Source organism: Daucus carota, chromosome 9 (genome assembly GCF_001625215.2).
Source record: "Daucus carota subsp. sativus chromosome 9, DH1 v3.0, whole genome shotgun sequence".
Lineage (NCBI taxonomy): Eukaryota > Viridiplantae > Streptophyta > Magnoliopsida > Apiales > Apiaceae > Daucus > Daucus carota.
This window is the reverse complement of record NC_030389.2, coordinates 31,997,480-32,011,185: the sequence shown is the minus strand read 5'-3', so window position 1 is coordinate 32,011,185 and position 13,706 is coordinate 31,997,480. Positions and strand designations below refer to the sequence as shown.

The following is a 13,706-nucleotide window of genomic DNA, read 5'->3' as shown; positions in this document are numbered from 1 at the left end:
GATTGTTTGTGATAAGCAGGACAAGATAAGCATGGCACGAGCAAGAAAATGAAAGACAACCGAACAACTAGTTCGATCATGCTTAGTGGCTTGGCCATTGTGTTACTTTTATTGGTTCTGCTTCTTGTGAAATGGAGCTGGTTATATAAGATTGTATACAGTTTCCTAGATGACTCAAAAAAAATTTGTTGATTTTTTTGACTGATTGTTTATTACTGATTGATAAGCCAGTAATTGATCGACTTGTCTCTTATCTAGCTCTTTTTTTCCTTCTTCAATGTTACTCAAGGCCTCAGCAAGGCAAAGATACTTTCAGTCTTCGTTTGAGTCTACGATTACAAAGGTCAAATGAATTAATGAATTGCCATCGAACTAGTGGTTGCAAGACATTTTCAAGTGTAGATTAACACATAAAAAGGTCTGTCTACAAGAACTGGAAGGAAGTTGAACAAGAAACCGTATGTTTGTGTGGCCTTCTGTACCACAAGTTACTTATTCTTTCAATTGACTTTTCTTTTCGTTATTTAGTACTCCTTCATCCGTTCCGCTTATTATTATACAATTTTTTTATATTGATTAACATACATTTTAAGACTTCTGTAAAATTAACTTTTGTAACTTATTTTAAAGAAAAATTGTTTTTTTTAATTTTTATTCAAAATAAAAAGAATTTTAAAATATTTTAGGAACTATATTTCATAAGTCTTAAAATGAGTGTTGGTCCTCTATTGGCTAGGCCTGAGGAGTGGTCAATAATTAATAGTTTGCAGAATTTTCATGTAATTTCATGTTACAAACTGTATAGTGTTTCTCCAATATCAGACGAAAAGAAGGGGAGTCCCTTCATATTCTGAATGGAGCTTGAAGTCAGAAGATGCAGCTTTCACTTGTACTTTTTGCAACTTTGAATGAAACTTGTATAATGTAGTGAGCTGAGCAGTGTTCCTTTTTACCTTAAAGCTCGATTTAGAAAGGTTCTAGCTATAATTATTATTGATTTCGGCTTCTTATTTATACTCCCTCCGTCCCCCTGAGTAGTATACATTGGGGGACGGGGACGCGGCACGGACTTTAATGCTCCTGCAAAGTGTAGTTGTGCAATCTATTTTTAAAATTTTTCTTTTCTGAATTAAAGTTTGGATGTTATATTTTTATACAGAAAAAGAAAATCTCAAAAATAAGTTACGGAATTATATTTTATAAAAGCATTGAAATGTGTGTCGAGCAGTTAGAAAGAAACGTATAGAATTAAATGGGACAGAGGGAGTAGTATTCTTGCACCAGGGAAAAATAAGTTCTCTGGAAGCCTGCCTAGGAACCTCACTAAGCCTATAGTATTCTTATTTATAGTTGTAATGATATAATAGTGAACTGGAAGAATGCTATGCAAGGTCTCTCAAGTCATAATCGACATATTTATACTTTCCTAGACTTGTCGAACAATAAGTTTTCAGGTGATGTCCCAGATTCATTCCGAAATCTCAAAGGACTGAAGCTACTCAACCTATCCTACAATGAACTCTCAGGATATATACCCCAAAGTTTTGGAGATCCGGAAAGTATGGAGATATTGGACCTTTCTGACAAGAATATCTCTGGTACAATTCCACAATCATTTCAGAAGCTAAATTAATTATCAGTATTAGATGTGAGTAGCAACAAGCTAAGTGGTAAAATCCCGCCCAGCCGACCTTTCTAAAAACTCGACCAGAATACAGCATCTATCAGTCTTGAATCTACTCACTGCTAAGTGAAAATTAGGATTAGGAGTACGTAACGCGACTGTTATGCGAAAGTAACTTAAATTTGAAGCTTGCTACATTAAAAACATTCTATAGTATAATTTTTATCAAAAACACAGGATTGGATATAATACTTGTAGTGCCTGGAATAGTGTTTAAATTGTCGATCTAATTAGCAGGAGTATGTATATATGCATAATATTTCTAGAACATGACTGATACATTATTTGAACAAAGAATTTTCAATCCTGATCCCAAAGAAACTACAAGTCTACCAAGATTTATAACAACTGTCGATGAAGGGGAGCGCTGAAACTGTAAACTCTTGGCAAGGAAAACTATTTACTACAGTAGCTATTAAGCTTCTTCACTTTTCTTCAATACACTTTGCTGACATACTTGGCTAATCAACTTGACATACTTGGCTAATCAACTTGAACCATGCCACTTTTGCCACAACTAATCGAAATTACACTATACGGTTTATCACATGAAAATTCTGTAAATAACTAATCGATGACTATTCTGTCAAAGAAATGGGTCTTTCTAGTCTATGCCCATTAGCACATAGTAACAACTAGTTCCTACTTAGGTGGCAGATTTTTTTGGTGGAGATTTTTGTATAAACAGGGATCATCATTATTAATGAGATTGGAGCCCATAAAAATTTGTCACCTATTTAAATAGTTATCTTATTGTGTGTCCATGGACACACCCAGAAAAATCAGGAAGAAAAACTAATCGAGGACTACAAGAGAAGGAGAAGGAAATGAAAAGTCATCGGAAGAATAGCAACTTGTGTTACAGAAAGACACAATCAGATGGTGTCTTGTTCAATTTTTCTCCTGTTCTTGTAGATTAGTCTTGAAATCAATAATACTTCTGTGTCCTACTTAATAATTGTCTTGCAACCACTTAATGGCCATTAATCTGTTCATATAAACATTCTAATATTGGTCCCAAACTTGGAACCGGTATCATTTCAACGGTATTAATTCAGAAGGTTCCACAATAAACATGTGCTTTACTCTATTAAGCAACTCTGCTTCACAAAAACTAGCAAAAGAAACACAAGCATGGAGAGTACAGGAAGCCTGAGCAAAGTAGTCTTGTCTTTTAATTTCATGCTCATGCTATGCTCATCTTGTCCAACCCATCAAAAGCAGTCCCTTCTCCGCTTCAAGTCCTCCTTTGTCGATGCCTACAACACCTCAGACCCGTCACTTTTGGACTTGGGGTCTTGCCGTCTTGGGACTCCACTTCTGATTGCTGTGCATGGAATAGAGTTGTTTGCGATTCCCATTCACATAGCATAGTAGCTCTAAACCTTAGCGATATTTATACTCCACTACAACACTATATTATCAATTCAAATATCTTAGACCCCATTTATAGCATCACATCTTTATCGCTTCTTAATATCTCTTATAACTTTATCGGAGGGGAAATTTCGGGCAAAGGATTGGCTAATCTCACGAAACTAGTTCACCTTGACATGAGTTCGAATGAGTTTAATGGCACAATTCCAGCACAAGTTTTCCAGTTGAAGAATCTGCAATTTCTTGATTTATCTTATAATTCACTGAAGGATGGTTTAAGTAGTGAAGTTGGCAAGCTTGGAAATTTGAAGACTCTAAAGTTGGAAGAGAATCGGCTTGATGGATATGTTCCTGAGCAGATTGGAAATCTGACAAAGTTGCAACACTTTTCTATCAATTACAACAAATTTTCGGGGCGTATTCCAGATTCAATAGGGTATTTGAAGGGATTGGAAAGATTATACATGAGCGAAAACAGTTTCAGTGGTTTTATACCTCCATCAATAAGTAACTTGATCAGGTTGGAAACACTTCTGTTGGAAAATAATAGGCTTTGGGGGGAAATCCCTTCAAGTTTATTTAACATAGAGAGTCTCAAGATCTTAAATCTTGGAGGGAACACATTAACTTGGAATAACAATGTCAAAATAGTTCCTAAGTGTATGCTTTCTCAAATCATGCAAATTTTCTGCAGACATTCCTGAATGGATTTTCTGCGACTGTAATTTAACAGGAATATTTCCTATATGGCTTGCAGAAATGGAAGTTAAAAGTGTACTTCTGTCGCGTAACAAGCTTACTGGTTCAATAACATCTCGCCTATTTCAATCTGCGAGTTTATCCATTTTGGCTCTTTCAAAAAACAATTATTCAGGAGAGTTGCCAGAAAATATAGGTGATGCTAATAACATCAAGGTACTTATGTTGTCTGCAAACAGTTTTTCCGGGGTCATTCCAAGATCCATTGCTGATATCCCTCAACTAATGCTATTAGACTTGTCAAGAAACAAATTGTCTGGAAACACATTCCCAGATTTTGATCCTGCAGATTGCTCACTCTTTTATGTTGATTTGTCCTCTAATGAACTTTCAGGCGACATTCCTGTGTCATTTTGCGGAGGAACCAGTATTCTTGCACTGGGGGGATATAAGTTTTCTGGTATGTTGCCTAGGAACCTAACAAATATGATAATGCTTGAATATCTTGATCTCCATGACAACAACATTACAGGTAATTTGCCAGAATTTCTTTCCCAACTATCCTACCTTCAAGTTCTTAGTGTACGTAACAATTATCTAATGGCTCACTACCAACAAGTTGTTCTCCAACCAAAGTAGCCTCAAAATCCTAGATCTCTCAATTAACAATCTTGTTGGAATTGGAAATGTCCCATCGGAGTTGGAAAATCTATTTGGAGGTTGGGCTTTATATGTAAGTGGACCTGATATTGATAATGAAATGGAGCTGAGCTGGACTGAGGGCGCGATTAGATCCTACATGGGCATGTTTACTTTTACACTAGAAATCAATGACCTTACAGTGAACTGGAAGAATGCTATACAAGGTCTCTCAAGTCATAACCAACAGTTCTATTCTTTGCTAGACTTGTCGAAGAATAAGCTCTCTGGTAATATTCCAGCTTCATTAGGAAAGCTCAAGTATCTAAAGCTACTCATTTCAACACAAAAAAAAAAAAAAATGGTTATCATGCTCTCTTTAGATACCCTTCTTTCACTAGGTCCAAATGGTTATCATGCTCTCTTTATTAGCAATTCAAGGTTGGCATGTTTGATGCAATGAAAGATGTTATATTGGTGTTTGTGTGAAAGTAGATAAGTGAGCAAATATAGTTAAAATGTAAGACGTAATATAGGTGTGTGGAAACATGTCCTTTTATCGATCAGTATTATAATTGATGAGGAAAAAACAATATTCTTATAATTTCCAATGGAGTATATTGCTAGAAGAATATATATGTATGGTATCATTGTTTAAATAAATCAAATTTAATGACCACAATAATAATTATACAACATCATACCTCAAACTAAAATAAGCAAAAAAAAAAAAAAACTGAATTCAATCGCATTGTAATCTTGCATCTAGAATATTAAAATGTTATAACATAGATATAATTTGCAACAAGGTGAAATTCTTATTTTTATTGAAAATGGAAACATAACAATGATAAAGATATTAATTTCAATCCATAATTTGAAGAGATATAGATCTCTCTCCAAAGACAACAAAATATGAGAAAGACTGAATAGATGGAAACATAATCAATTTAGAATCTTGAATCTATAGCACTCAAACAAAAGGTGTCTCAATGAACAAAGGATTTCTATAAATTACTACATCTAGAACCACATAACTTACGGTGGTCATTGTCCGCACTGTCCCATAATTTATGTCGCCGTTCCATCTGCGCACCATGGCGTTGAGAAGGGTAGGTAATGAGATAGGGGAAAAACAAGCCCCTGAAATAAAAATCAAGTCAAGAAATTCTTCGGATCTTAAAAGTCTATTCGGAACTTCTGAATACAGATTGATAAGGTCTACCAGCGCGACCCTGCCAAATCCACGAAGAACATTAACACAAACACGATTCAACACAGAAAAGCAAATTATCCAGTTTATTAATTCCACTCCGGGTGGAACATTTAGTGACACCACAGTCGGGACAGATTGCCCTCTATTGGGTCTATTTCTCGACCCACGACGATGTCCACGACGCCGTGCTGGAGAAACTCCACTGCCGTTACCCATCGCAAAATTAACATTTGACATATTTGATGAACGCGAATGAAGTTGGAAAGTAATTTGGCAGCGGCGGCTCAAAAGAAAAATGCACATATATAGACAGAGATTTAGGGCAGGGTGTTTTTACGGCGCCTTGAGCCTAAGATTTTAAATTTTTAATTATTTATTATGTATTCATTTTTAGTTTAATTTTTTAATTGCCCTATTTTGTGGAAAAGTGAAAATAAAATAAAATTTGTTTAACTCATAGAGTCATGTCTAAAATATAATATTTACATACTTTTAAAACTATTTAATATATAAAATGTGTGTAAATTGCTAGATGATATGTAAATATGACATGTATTATTGTGCTCATAAATGTATTATCTAACAATTTACACACAATTTATTTAAAATAATTTTTTAAATATGTAAAAATTTTATTTTTAAGCATGACTTTATGAGTTAAATTTTATTTTTCATTCATATTCCCATAAAATAGAGCAATTAAAATATTAAATTAAAATTGAATATATAATAAATAATTAAAAATTTAAAATCTGAGGCTCAAGGCGCCGTAAAAACACCCTGCCCTAAATCTCTGTCTATATATGTGCATTTTTCTTTTGAACCGCCGCTGCCAAATTACTTTCCAACTTCATTCGCATCCATCAAATATGTCAAATACTAATATTGTAGTGGGTAACAACGGAGGACTTTCTCAATCCAAGCGTTGTGGACATTCTCATGGGTTAAGAAATAGACCCAATAGAGGCAATTTGTCCCGACATTGATGTCATTCAATGTTCCACCCGAAGTGGAGTTAATAAACTGGTTAATTGGCTTCTCAACAATGTGTGTGTCAATGTTCTTCAAGGATTTGGCAGGTTTGCACAAGTGGATCTTATCAATTTGTATTTGGAAGGTCCGAATAGACTATTAAGATCTGAAAAAGTTCTCGATTGGTTTTTATTTCAAAGGCTTGTTTTCCCTTATCTCATTACCTAGCATTTTCAACGCCATGGTGTGCAAATGGAACGGCAACATATATTATGAAACTGTGTGCGGACAATGACAATTGTAAGTTATGTGGTTCTAGATGTAGTAATTTATAGAAATTCTTTATTCATTGAGACATTTTTCCTTTGAGTATTATAAATTCAAGATGTTAAATTAACTATGTTTCCATTTATTCAAGCTTTTCTTGTGATTTTGCTGTCTTTTGAGAGATTTATATCTCTTAAGTATAGACTGAAATGAATATCTTTATTATTGTTATGTTTTCATTTTCAATAAAAATAAAAATTTCAGCTTGTTTGCAAATTATATCTACGAAATAAAATTTTAATATTCTAGATGCAAGATTACAATGTAATTGAATTAAGTTCATTTTTTTGCTTATTTTAGTTTGGGTTCAATGTTGTATAATTATTTTTGTTGCAAACAATGATACCAAACATATTCTTCTGGCTAATCCATTGAATATTACAATAATATTGTTTTCCTCATCCACTAAAATACCAGGCGTCAACTACAATACGATCAGTTTAAAATTTTACTGTATATATGCTCATTGTATCTGCTTCACAGAGACACCAATATAATATATTTTATTGCATCAAACATGCTAACCTTGAATTGCTAATAAAGAGAGCATCATGACCATTTAGACCTAGCAAAAAAAGGATATATTAGCCAACTCAATCCATTATCTTCTACTACTTGTATATATTAAGCAGGCTTGTCTGTCAAGATGAATAATCTGGACACTCTTTCTCTTCTACAAAAACAAATGATCAACTACACTTTACAGACACTCTCCATAAATTACAAAACCCCAATTTCTAATATTAAGAACACAAGTTCTCTGGCTTTGAGAATGTATATAGAGATTTAGTAAAGAATTTTGACCCTTTTTAAGATTAATAGACCAATGACACACGTCTTATAATAATGTGCTAGAATTAATATTATCATATATTCATCATCTTTTATGATAATTGTTGAATTCATATTTTGCGTAATCAAATGAATGCTAAATAAACTTTAAGACGAGAATCAAATTCTACAATTCTTTTAAAGTGCCGAACCTTAGCCAAGCTCCAACATTCTTGATTGTTTATAATAACCAAGTTCATTATTTTCTTACTAAATAATAGCAATCTATTTTAATAAGAGAAATAATATTTAATTTCTATATTTTACATAATTATTAATGTTTTCTTTGAATACATTGTGCTAATTTGAAACAACAAAAATCACAAATGAGATGATACAAAAATGATATTCCTTGTTTTTAATTCTTTGAAATATTATAACTACATTAAAAATAGAAGCAAGAAATTACAATTATATTTTAATAGACCCTTTGATTATTCGGAATTATGGAATTAAATTAAGTTTTTTTTACTTATTTTAGTTTGGGATTCAATACTTTGTGATTTTGTGGTTACAGAGAATGGTTGCTAGCCTAATGCCACATGTAGCGACAAACAAGATATATCTTTTTTTACATAAAATATTGTTTATATTTGTTAATAATTATATAACTTGACCTTTGACAAACTAGATATATCTTTTGTTTACATAAAATATTGTATATATTTGTTAATAATTATATGACTTGACCTTTTATCAAACCTAGATATTTTAGTTTAAAAGAAAAAAATCCTATAAGCGGCCCAACTAAAAGTCTGATAGCCAGTTCTAGACTTCTAGTATCCAGATTCATTCTACTTGAATTTTAGTAACCTGAAGCACGCATGCAGATGGTATAACATATATATTAAATTTTATTTATGAGATCACGGAAAAACAAACAAACAAACCACATATTCCCATTTTTGTTTATTCCAAACCAATTGGGTACCAAATAATAACTCTGCTTATGCATGTACTAATAGGAGTGAAGTTGATTTTCATTAGGACAGAAACAAATCATGATGCAATTAGTATAAACACACAATGATTTAACTCTGAAATAACAAACAAGATAAATGAAGGAGCAAAAACATGTTACAATAGTAGCATGTTATGATAGTATTGTACTTACGTAATAGAAGAGGAACAGTGTCACGAGCTTCCAAGTCACAACCTTACGATAGCTTTCTTTCCATGCAATAACAAATACAATGTGTACTTTTATATTAACACTATGGTGCTGATAGCATGTTAGAACAAATATACTATACTAGTTCAGATAGCATATAACAGTAGTGAAGTTGTAATATTTTTCTCTTGTGTGTTATACAAGCTCAATGTTCATCCCTATTTATGTGTATACAAGATGTAGGTTACATAAACTTGACGAGCCAAAAGTCCTGGACTTGTAACTTGTAAGGACATGGACTTAAGTTACATGTAGTTGAAAGATCAAAGGGTAGAGCTTTGGACATTCTAAAGTCATCCCCTTGTATACATAATAATAAGTAGATTATAACCATACTAATCTGTTGGACTTAAGTTACATGTCGTATGATTTCACATATGGCTTATGTCTACATAGTACCTTAGTACCAATACTGATTTTCAACTAACTGAGCTCCTTCCTTGTCAAGTCAAGTCCATGTTTTCACTACTATATTTATAAGCAGCTTAGTTCATACGACATGACAATTAAATTTAAGATAGTCTGTATAAGCACTTGGAGATAATTTAGCCTAAAGTGGGGTTTTTTGGGGGGAGGGGGAGGGGGAGGGGGGGGGTTGCAATATACAATTAAATATAGTTCCCTCTACGATGTACAATAAAACATGTTCTAAAGCAAATATTAAAGCAAATAAACCACTCAGTTATAAAGAGAAGATTAAAATAATTTTATTTTTATAAATATTTGTGTGATCCAAATGTGCAGACACTAAATTCTTTAGAAAGTTTTTTATGGGGTTTGAGCATGAACTAATTTGGGGGGATACATATACTGGCCGCCAATATTTTATAAACAACAATATGATGACAAGGAGTATATGAAATACAATTACTCTAATTTATTCCAGAACAAAGACAACACATTTGGGATTTATCTATACACATTACTTGTGTTCTTGATGATTCTTGAACATGCACTTTATTTAGGACAGGGTATACAAGTTAGCAGTTTTTTTAATAAATTCTGAACAACTCACTTATGGGACAACAGTTGCTAACTGTAATAATTGTATGTATAGATAGTATATGAAATCTGTTACCTTAAGCCTGAAGGCCGAGTGATGGCAGCACAGTTATCATCCAACAAATTAGTACATAGGCTTAACATCCCTGTAAATAAAAAGTGTTATTAGCTTTAGTAATGTGCAGATAAGGCATCCATCTTGCTGCACCAATAAAAATATGAAGTAATATTAAATTTTGTACAAAATGCCCCCTTGCAGTTCCAACCTATGTTACCCGGACTCTCCATTTTTGTGCCTATACCCGTGTCCACCGGACATGACATGGGTGTGGGTATGGGATCTGAGTCGGATCCTTCTTATTACAACCGGACACTTCACCTTGTAACATACCAGGTCAAAATGAAAACTTAGGCCTTGTTTCAACTTGTTTATAGAGATCAAGATCCATGAATGACTTGTTTCTATGTTGTTCTATTGATTTTATGCTTCAATTTTCAGTTTATGTGATTTATGTGCAATAGACACTATTTTTATGAATGTATAATAAATCAGTCTATATAAAGTTTTACTTGCGTGGAACTTAAGTGCCAAGTCCGCGTACCCGAGTCTAATTCCCGATCCATGTCCACGAATCCTAATTATCCTAAAACTACGAATCTGACTCTTGGATCTGTACCCGTGTCCGATACCCATACCCGTGTCCGGGTAACTTAGGTTCCAACACAATATGTATTGATCAAATAAACCAGGAGCATTTCATTTTCCCCTTCGCGCAGTAAACCAATTAGTGACACGAAATGTCTGTGCCTAGAAATCATTAGGATAAAAAAATTAAGGATCAACTAAGAAACTAAGAATCATTAGCTTCAAATAAAAACCACCCAGGTTCAGTCATTCCATCACAGCATTACAAACCATTCTCTATTCAACACCAATCATTGGTTAACACTCAATTTTACCAAATAATTTCCAGAAACAATACATTACCTACCAACCTAATCAAACAATCACATTAATATATATCTAAAGAATATAACCACTTAAAATACTACCAAAAAAAAATGAAAATCAAGAGCACGACAATACAGTATTACATGGGTTCTGTATGTTGATTCGATCATATTAAATATGTAAAGCATAAGAAGCAGATACATAAAGATTTTGCGATTGGAGCAACCCAAGCCAATTACCTGCAATATCAGAAAGGCGGGGGTTTATGTGTAGATATACAAGGTAACCGGCGGTTTTTGTGATAAAATTTGAAATAGGCACCCATGCATATCTGGAGGGTAGACAAAAAGGGCAAAACAAGGACAGAAGTGTCATTATATACTGAATGAATTTGCTCAACCTAACAGTCTTGTTCTCGTATAATAGAATTAAGATTATAGATCCAGATTGTAAACAGGTCAAATAAATTTGGGGTATTAATTGTTAAATTGAGCCCACAAGTTATAAACAGCTCATGACATAGTTGACAGGTTTGCTTGCTTTATTTACGAATCTACAAGCTCAAGTAACTCAAATATCCAAAAACAATTGTGGCAACTTCAGTAATGACCCCAAAAATTTGCTGGTGTATAAACTTAAGCTCATTAAGACAACAAAGAGAATAAAACTGAAACTGCAAAGTTACAATGTAAATATTGCAGTAAAAATGAAACAACAATGTGAAAAAATTATAAAGGCCGAGCCACAAAACCTCTAATAACCATTTTCTCTACCAATTCTTCATGTTTCTTTATCTGTCCTGCTTTTCTCAGCTGCTGCAAAACCATTTCATACACTGCCTCACTAGGCTTCAAGCATTTTTCTTCCATCATTTCTCTGAAAAACTTGTAAGCATTATTCCAGTGTCCCATCCCACAATATAGGGATATCAGAATCCTGTAAGTATTCACATTAGGCTCAATCTCACCCTCGTCCATCTCTTCTTTAAGCTTGATAACCATGTCAGCAGACTTAGAATCAGCAAACATCCTCATCAGTATATTGTATGTCACTGTATTAGGCTTACACTTTATCTCTTTCATCCTCGCAAACAACCTGTGAGCAGAATTAACATCCCCTGCTTTCAAAATACACCTAAATATCGGGTTAAATGTAGAAGCATTTGCCTCACACCCTTTTCTGACCATTGTATTGATAACCTTAACAGCCTCATCCCGATTCTCATCCCTACAATGACTCTCTATAAGAAAATTATAAGTAACAGTATCGGCAGCACAAGATAGCTTCCTCATCTGATTATACACCTGCAAAACCTTCTCTGTCCGTCCAGCCTTGACATGCACCCGCATCAAATTATTAAATGTAATAGCATTCGGCTGACATCCCGCATCAATCATCTCCGCAAACACATCATGAGCTCGCGTAATCTGCCCACACCGACACAACGCATCAATAACAATACTATAAGTATAAACATTCGGCTGAATCCCAACCTCCTTCATCTCACTAAACACCCTTTCCGCCTCTGAAATATTCCCCGCCCTGCACCACCCATTAACCAAACTAGTATACACCACAACATCCGCCTCAAACTTCCCCTTCAACCCATCAAAAAACTCTTGAGCCTCAACCGCCCTCCTCTTCTTACAAAGAACCGAAACAACATTAGTAAACGCAATCTTATCAGCCACACACCCATACTCCCCCATTCTATTAAACGCAAGAATCGCCTCACTAGCCAAGCCCGCCCTCACATACCGCCTAATCAAAACCGAAAACGTCGAATTCGACACCTCAATTCCATTCTCCTTCATATCATCAATCAAACCCCACGCCACATCAAATGCGCGCACTTTTCCACAAAGGTCAATCATATCATTATAAGCATCACTACATTTAACTAACTTATTAGCCCAATTAAAGAACGCGAGAGTCTGGGTAAAGGGGATACCGTGGCGGGGGGACCCGCATTTCTGGATGACGTGGCGAACGACGTTGGGAGAGAGAGAGGTGGGAGAGATTTGGGAGAGATCGAAGGAGAGAGTGGGGAGAGAGAGATTGGAGGTGGGGTTGGGGTTGTTGCGGTGGTGGGTTTTGATTAGGGAGTGGAGTTGGTCTGAAATTAGGGTTTCGGATGGGGAGAGATGGAGGATGGGTTTGATTAATTCGGGTTCTTCGAGAGTTTGTAGGGCTGGAGAGGTGAGTGTTGAGAGAGGAGAGATGAGGTGGGAGGTGAGACGTAGGCATTGCTTTGACTTGATTATCATGGCCGCCATGGCAGTAGGGGGAGGAAGCTAGCAACCAAAATGGATACCAAAAATAGTGTTAGGATTGGTGCAGGGTTTATGGTATAAAACTTTTTTAATATTTTTTTTTGTCACGAGGAACATAATTCATTAAAAAAGAATTGAAGATACAAATATCTCCTTCCTTGGAAAAAGTATATAATTCAAAATCAAAATAAGTAAGTACTTTCGAATATTAGATAATATCATATTTAACGTCTGAAATGATTATAACCTAAAAAAGATCACATTAAAATTTCGCAGGAGTAAAATTTTAAAAGAAAAGAACTTAAAGAATAAAAAAGAATGTCTAAAAAAATGAATACATCGTTTATAAATAGTCTAAAGACAAAAGGGGAAAAATAGCCGGTTTGATTCGTGAACTGCTACTGATTTTGAAAAGAAGAATCGATTTAGCGTCTTATGAGATTATGGGATTAAAGAGTGTATTAGATTAAGACTTTGAAAGATTTTTATTCATTTATGAAATCAGAAAATATTCAATTTAGATTTTATAAAATGTATCAAATTGGTGGGATATTCAATTAAGA

The 13,706-nt window shown here is 34.2% G+C and overlaps 2 protein-coding genes across 8 annotated transcripts; one reads left to right on the top strand and one right to left on the bottom strand.

The window, feature by feature from the left end:
- The first annotated feature begins 3,237 nt into the window (after positions 1-3,237).
- LOC108201442 (receptor-like protein 46) lies at positions 3,238-4,862 on the top strand. The gene is made up of 3 exons (XM_017369725.1): positions 3,238-3,568; positions 3,756-4,292; positions 4,414-4,862. Exons 1-3 carry the CDS (start codon positions 3,238-3,240, stop codon positions 4,860-4,862), a joined length of 1,317 nt encoding a protein of 438 aa, XP_017225214.1.
- Positions 4,863-7,333: 2,471 nt separating this feature from the next.
- On the bottom strand, positions 7,334-13,203 carry LOC108202716 (pentatricopeptide repeat-containing protein At1g20300, mitochondrial-like). 7 transcript variants are annotated; one of them, XR_010287804.1, is made up of 5 exons: positions 11,622-13,203; positions 11,110-11,201; positions 10,642-10,726; positions 10,161-10,184; positions 9,497-10,064 (listed from the first exon to the last, which is right to left on the bottom strand). XR_010287804.1 is itself a non-coding variant. In XM_064084964.1 (4 exons), the coding sequence occupies exons 1-4, from the start codon at positions 13,144-13,146 to the stop codon at positions 7,474-7,476; spliced, it is 1,653 nt and encodes a 550-aa protein (XP_063941034.1). In that variant the 5' UTR covers positions 13,147-13,203; the 3' UTR covers positions 7,334-7,473. The 7 variants fall into 7 exon arrangements, 3 of the variants coding, with proteins under 3 accessions (XP_063941034.1, XP_063941033.1, XP_063941035.1); XM_064084964.1 differs by lacking the exons at positions 10,161-10,184; positions 10,642-10,726; positions 11,110-11,201 and adding exons at positions 7,334-7,479; positions 8,860-8,911 and having other exon boundaries at positions 9,995-10,064; XR_010287803.1 differs by having other exon boundaries at positions 9,497-10,184.
- Positions 13,204-13,706: the final 503 nt, after the last annotated feature.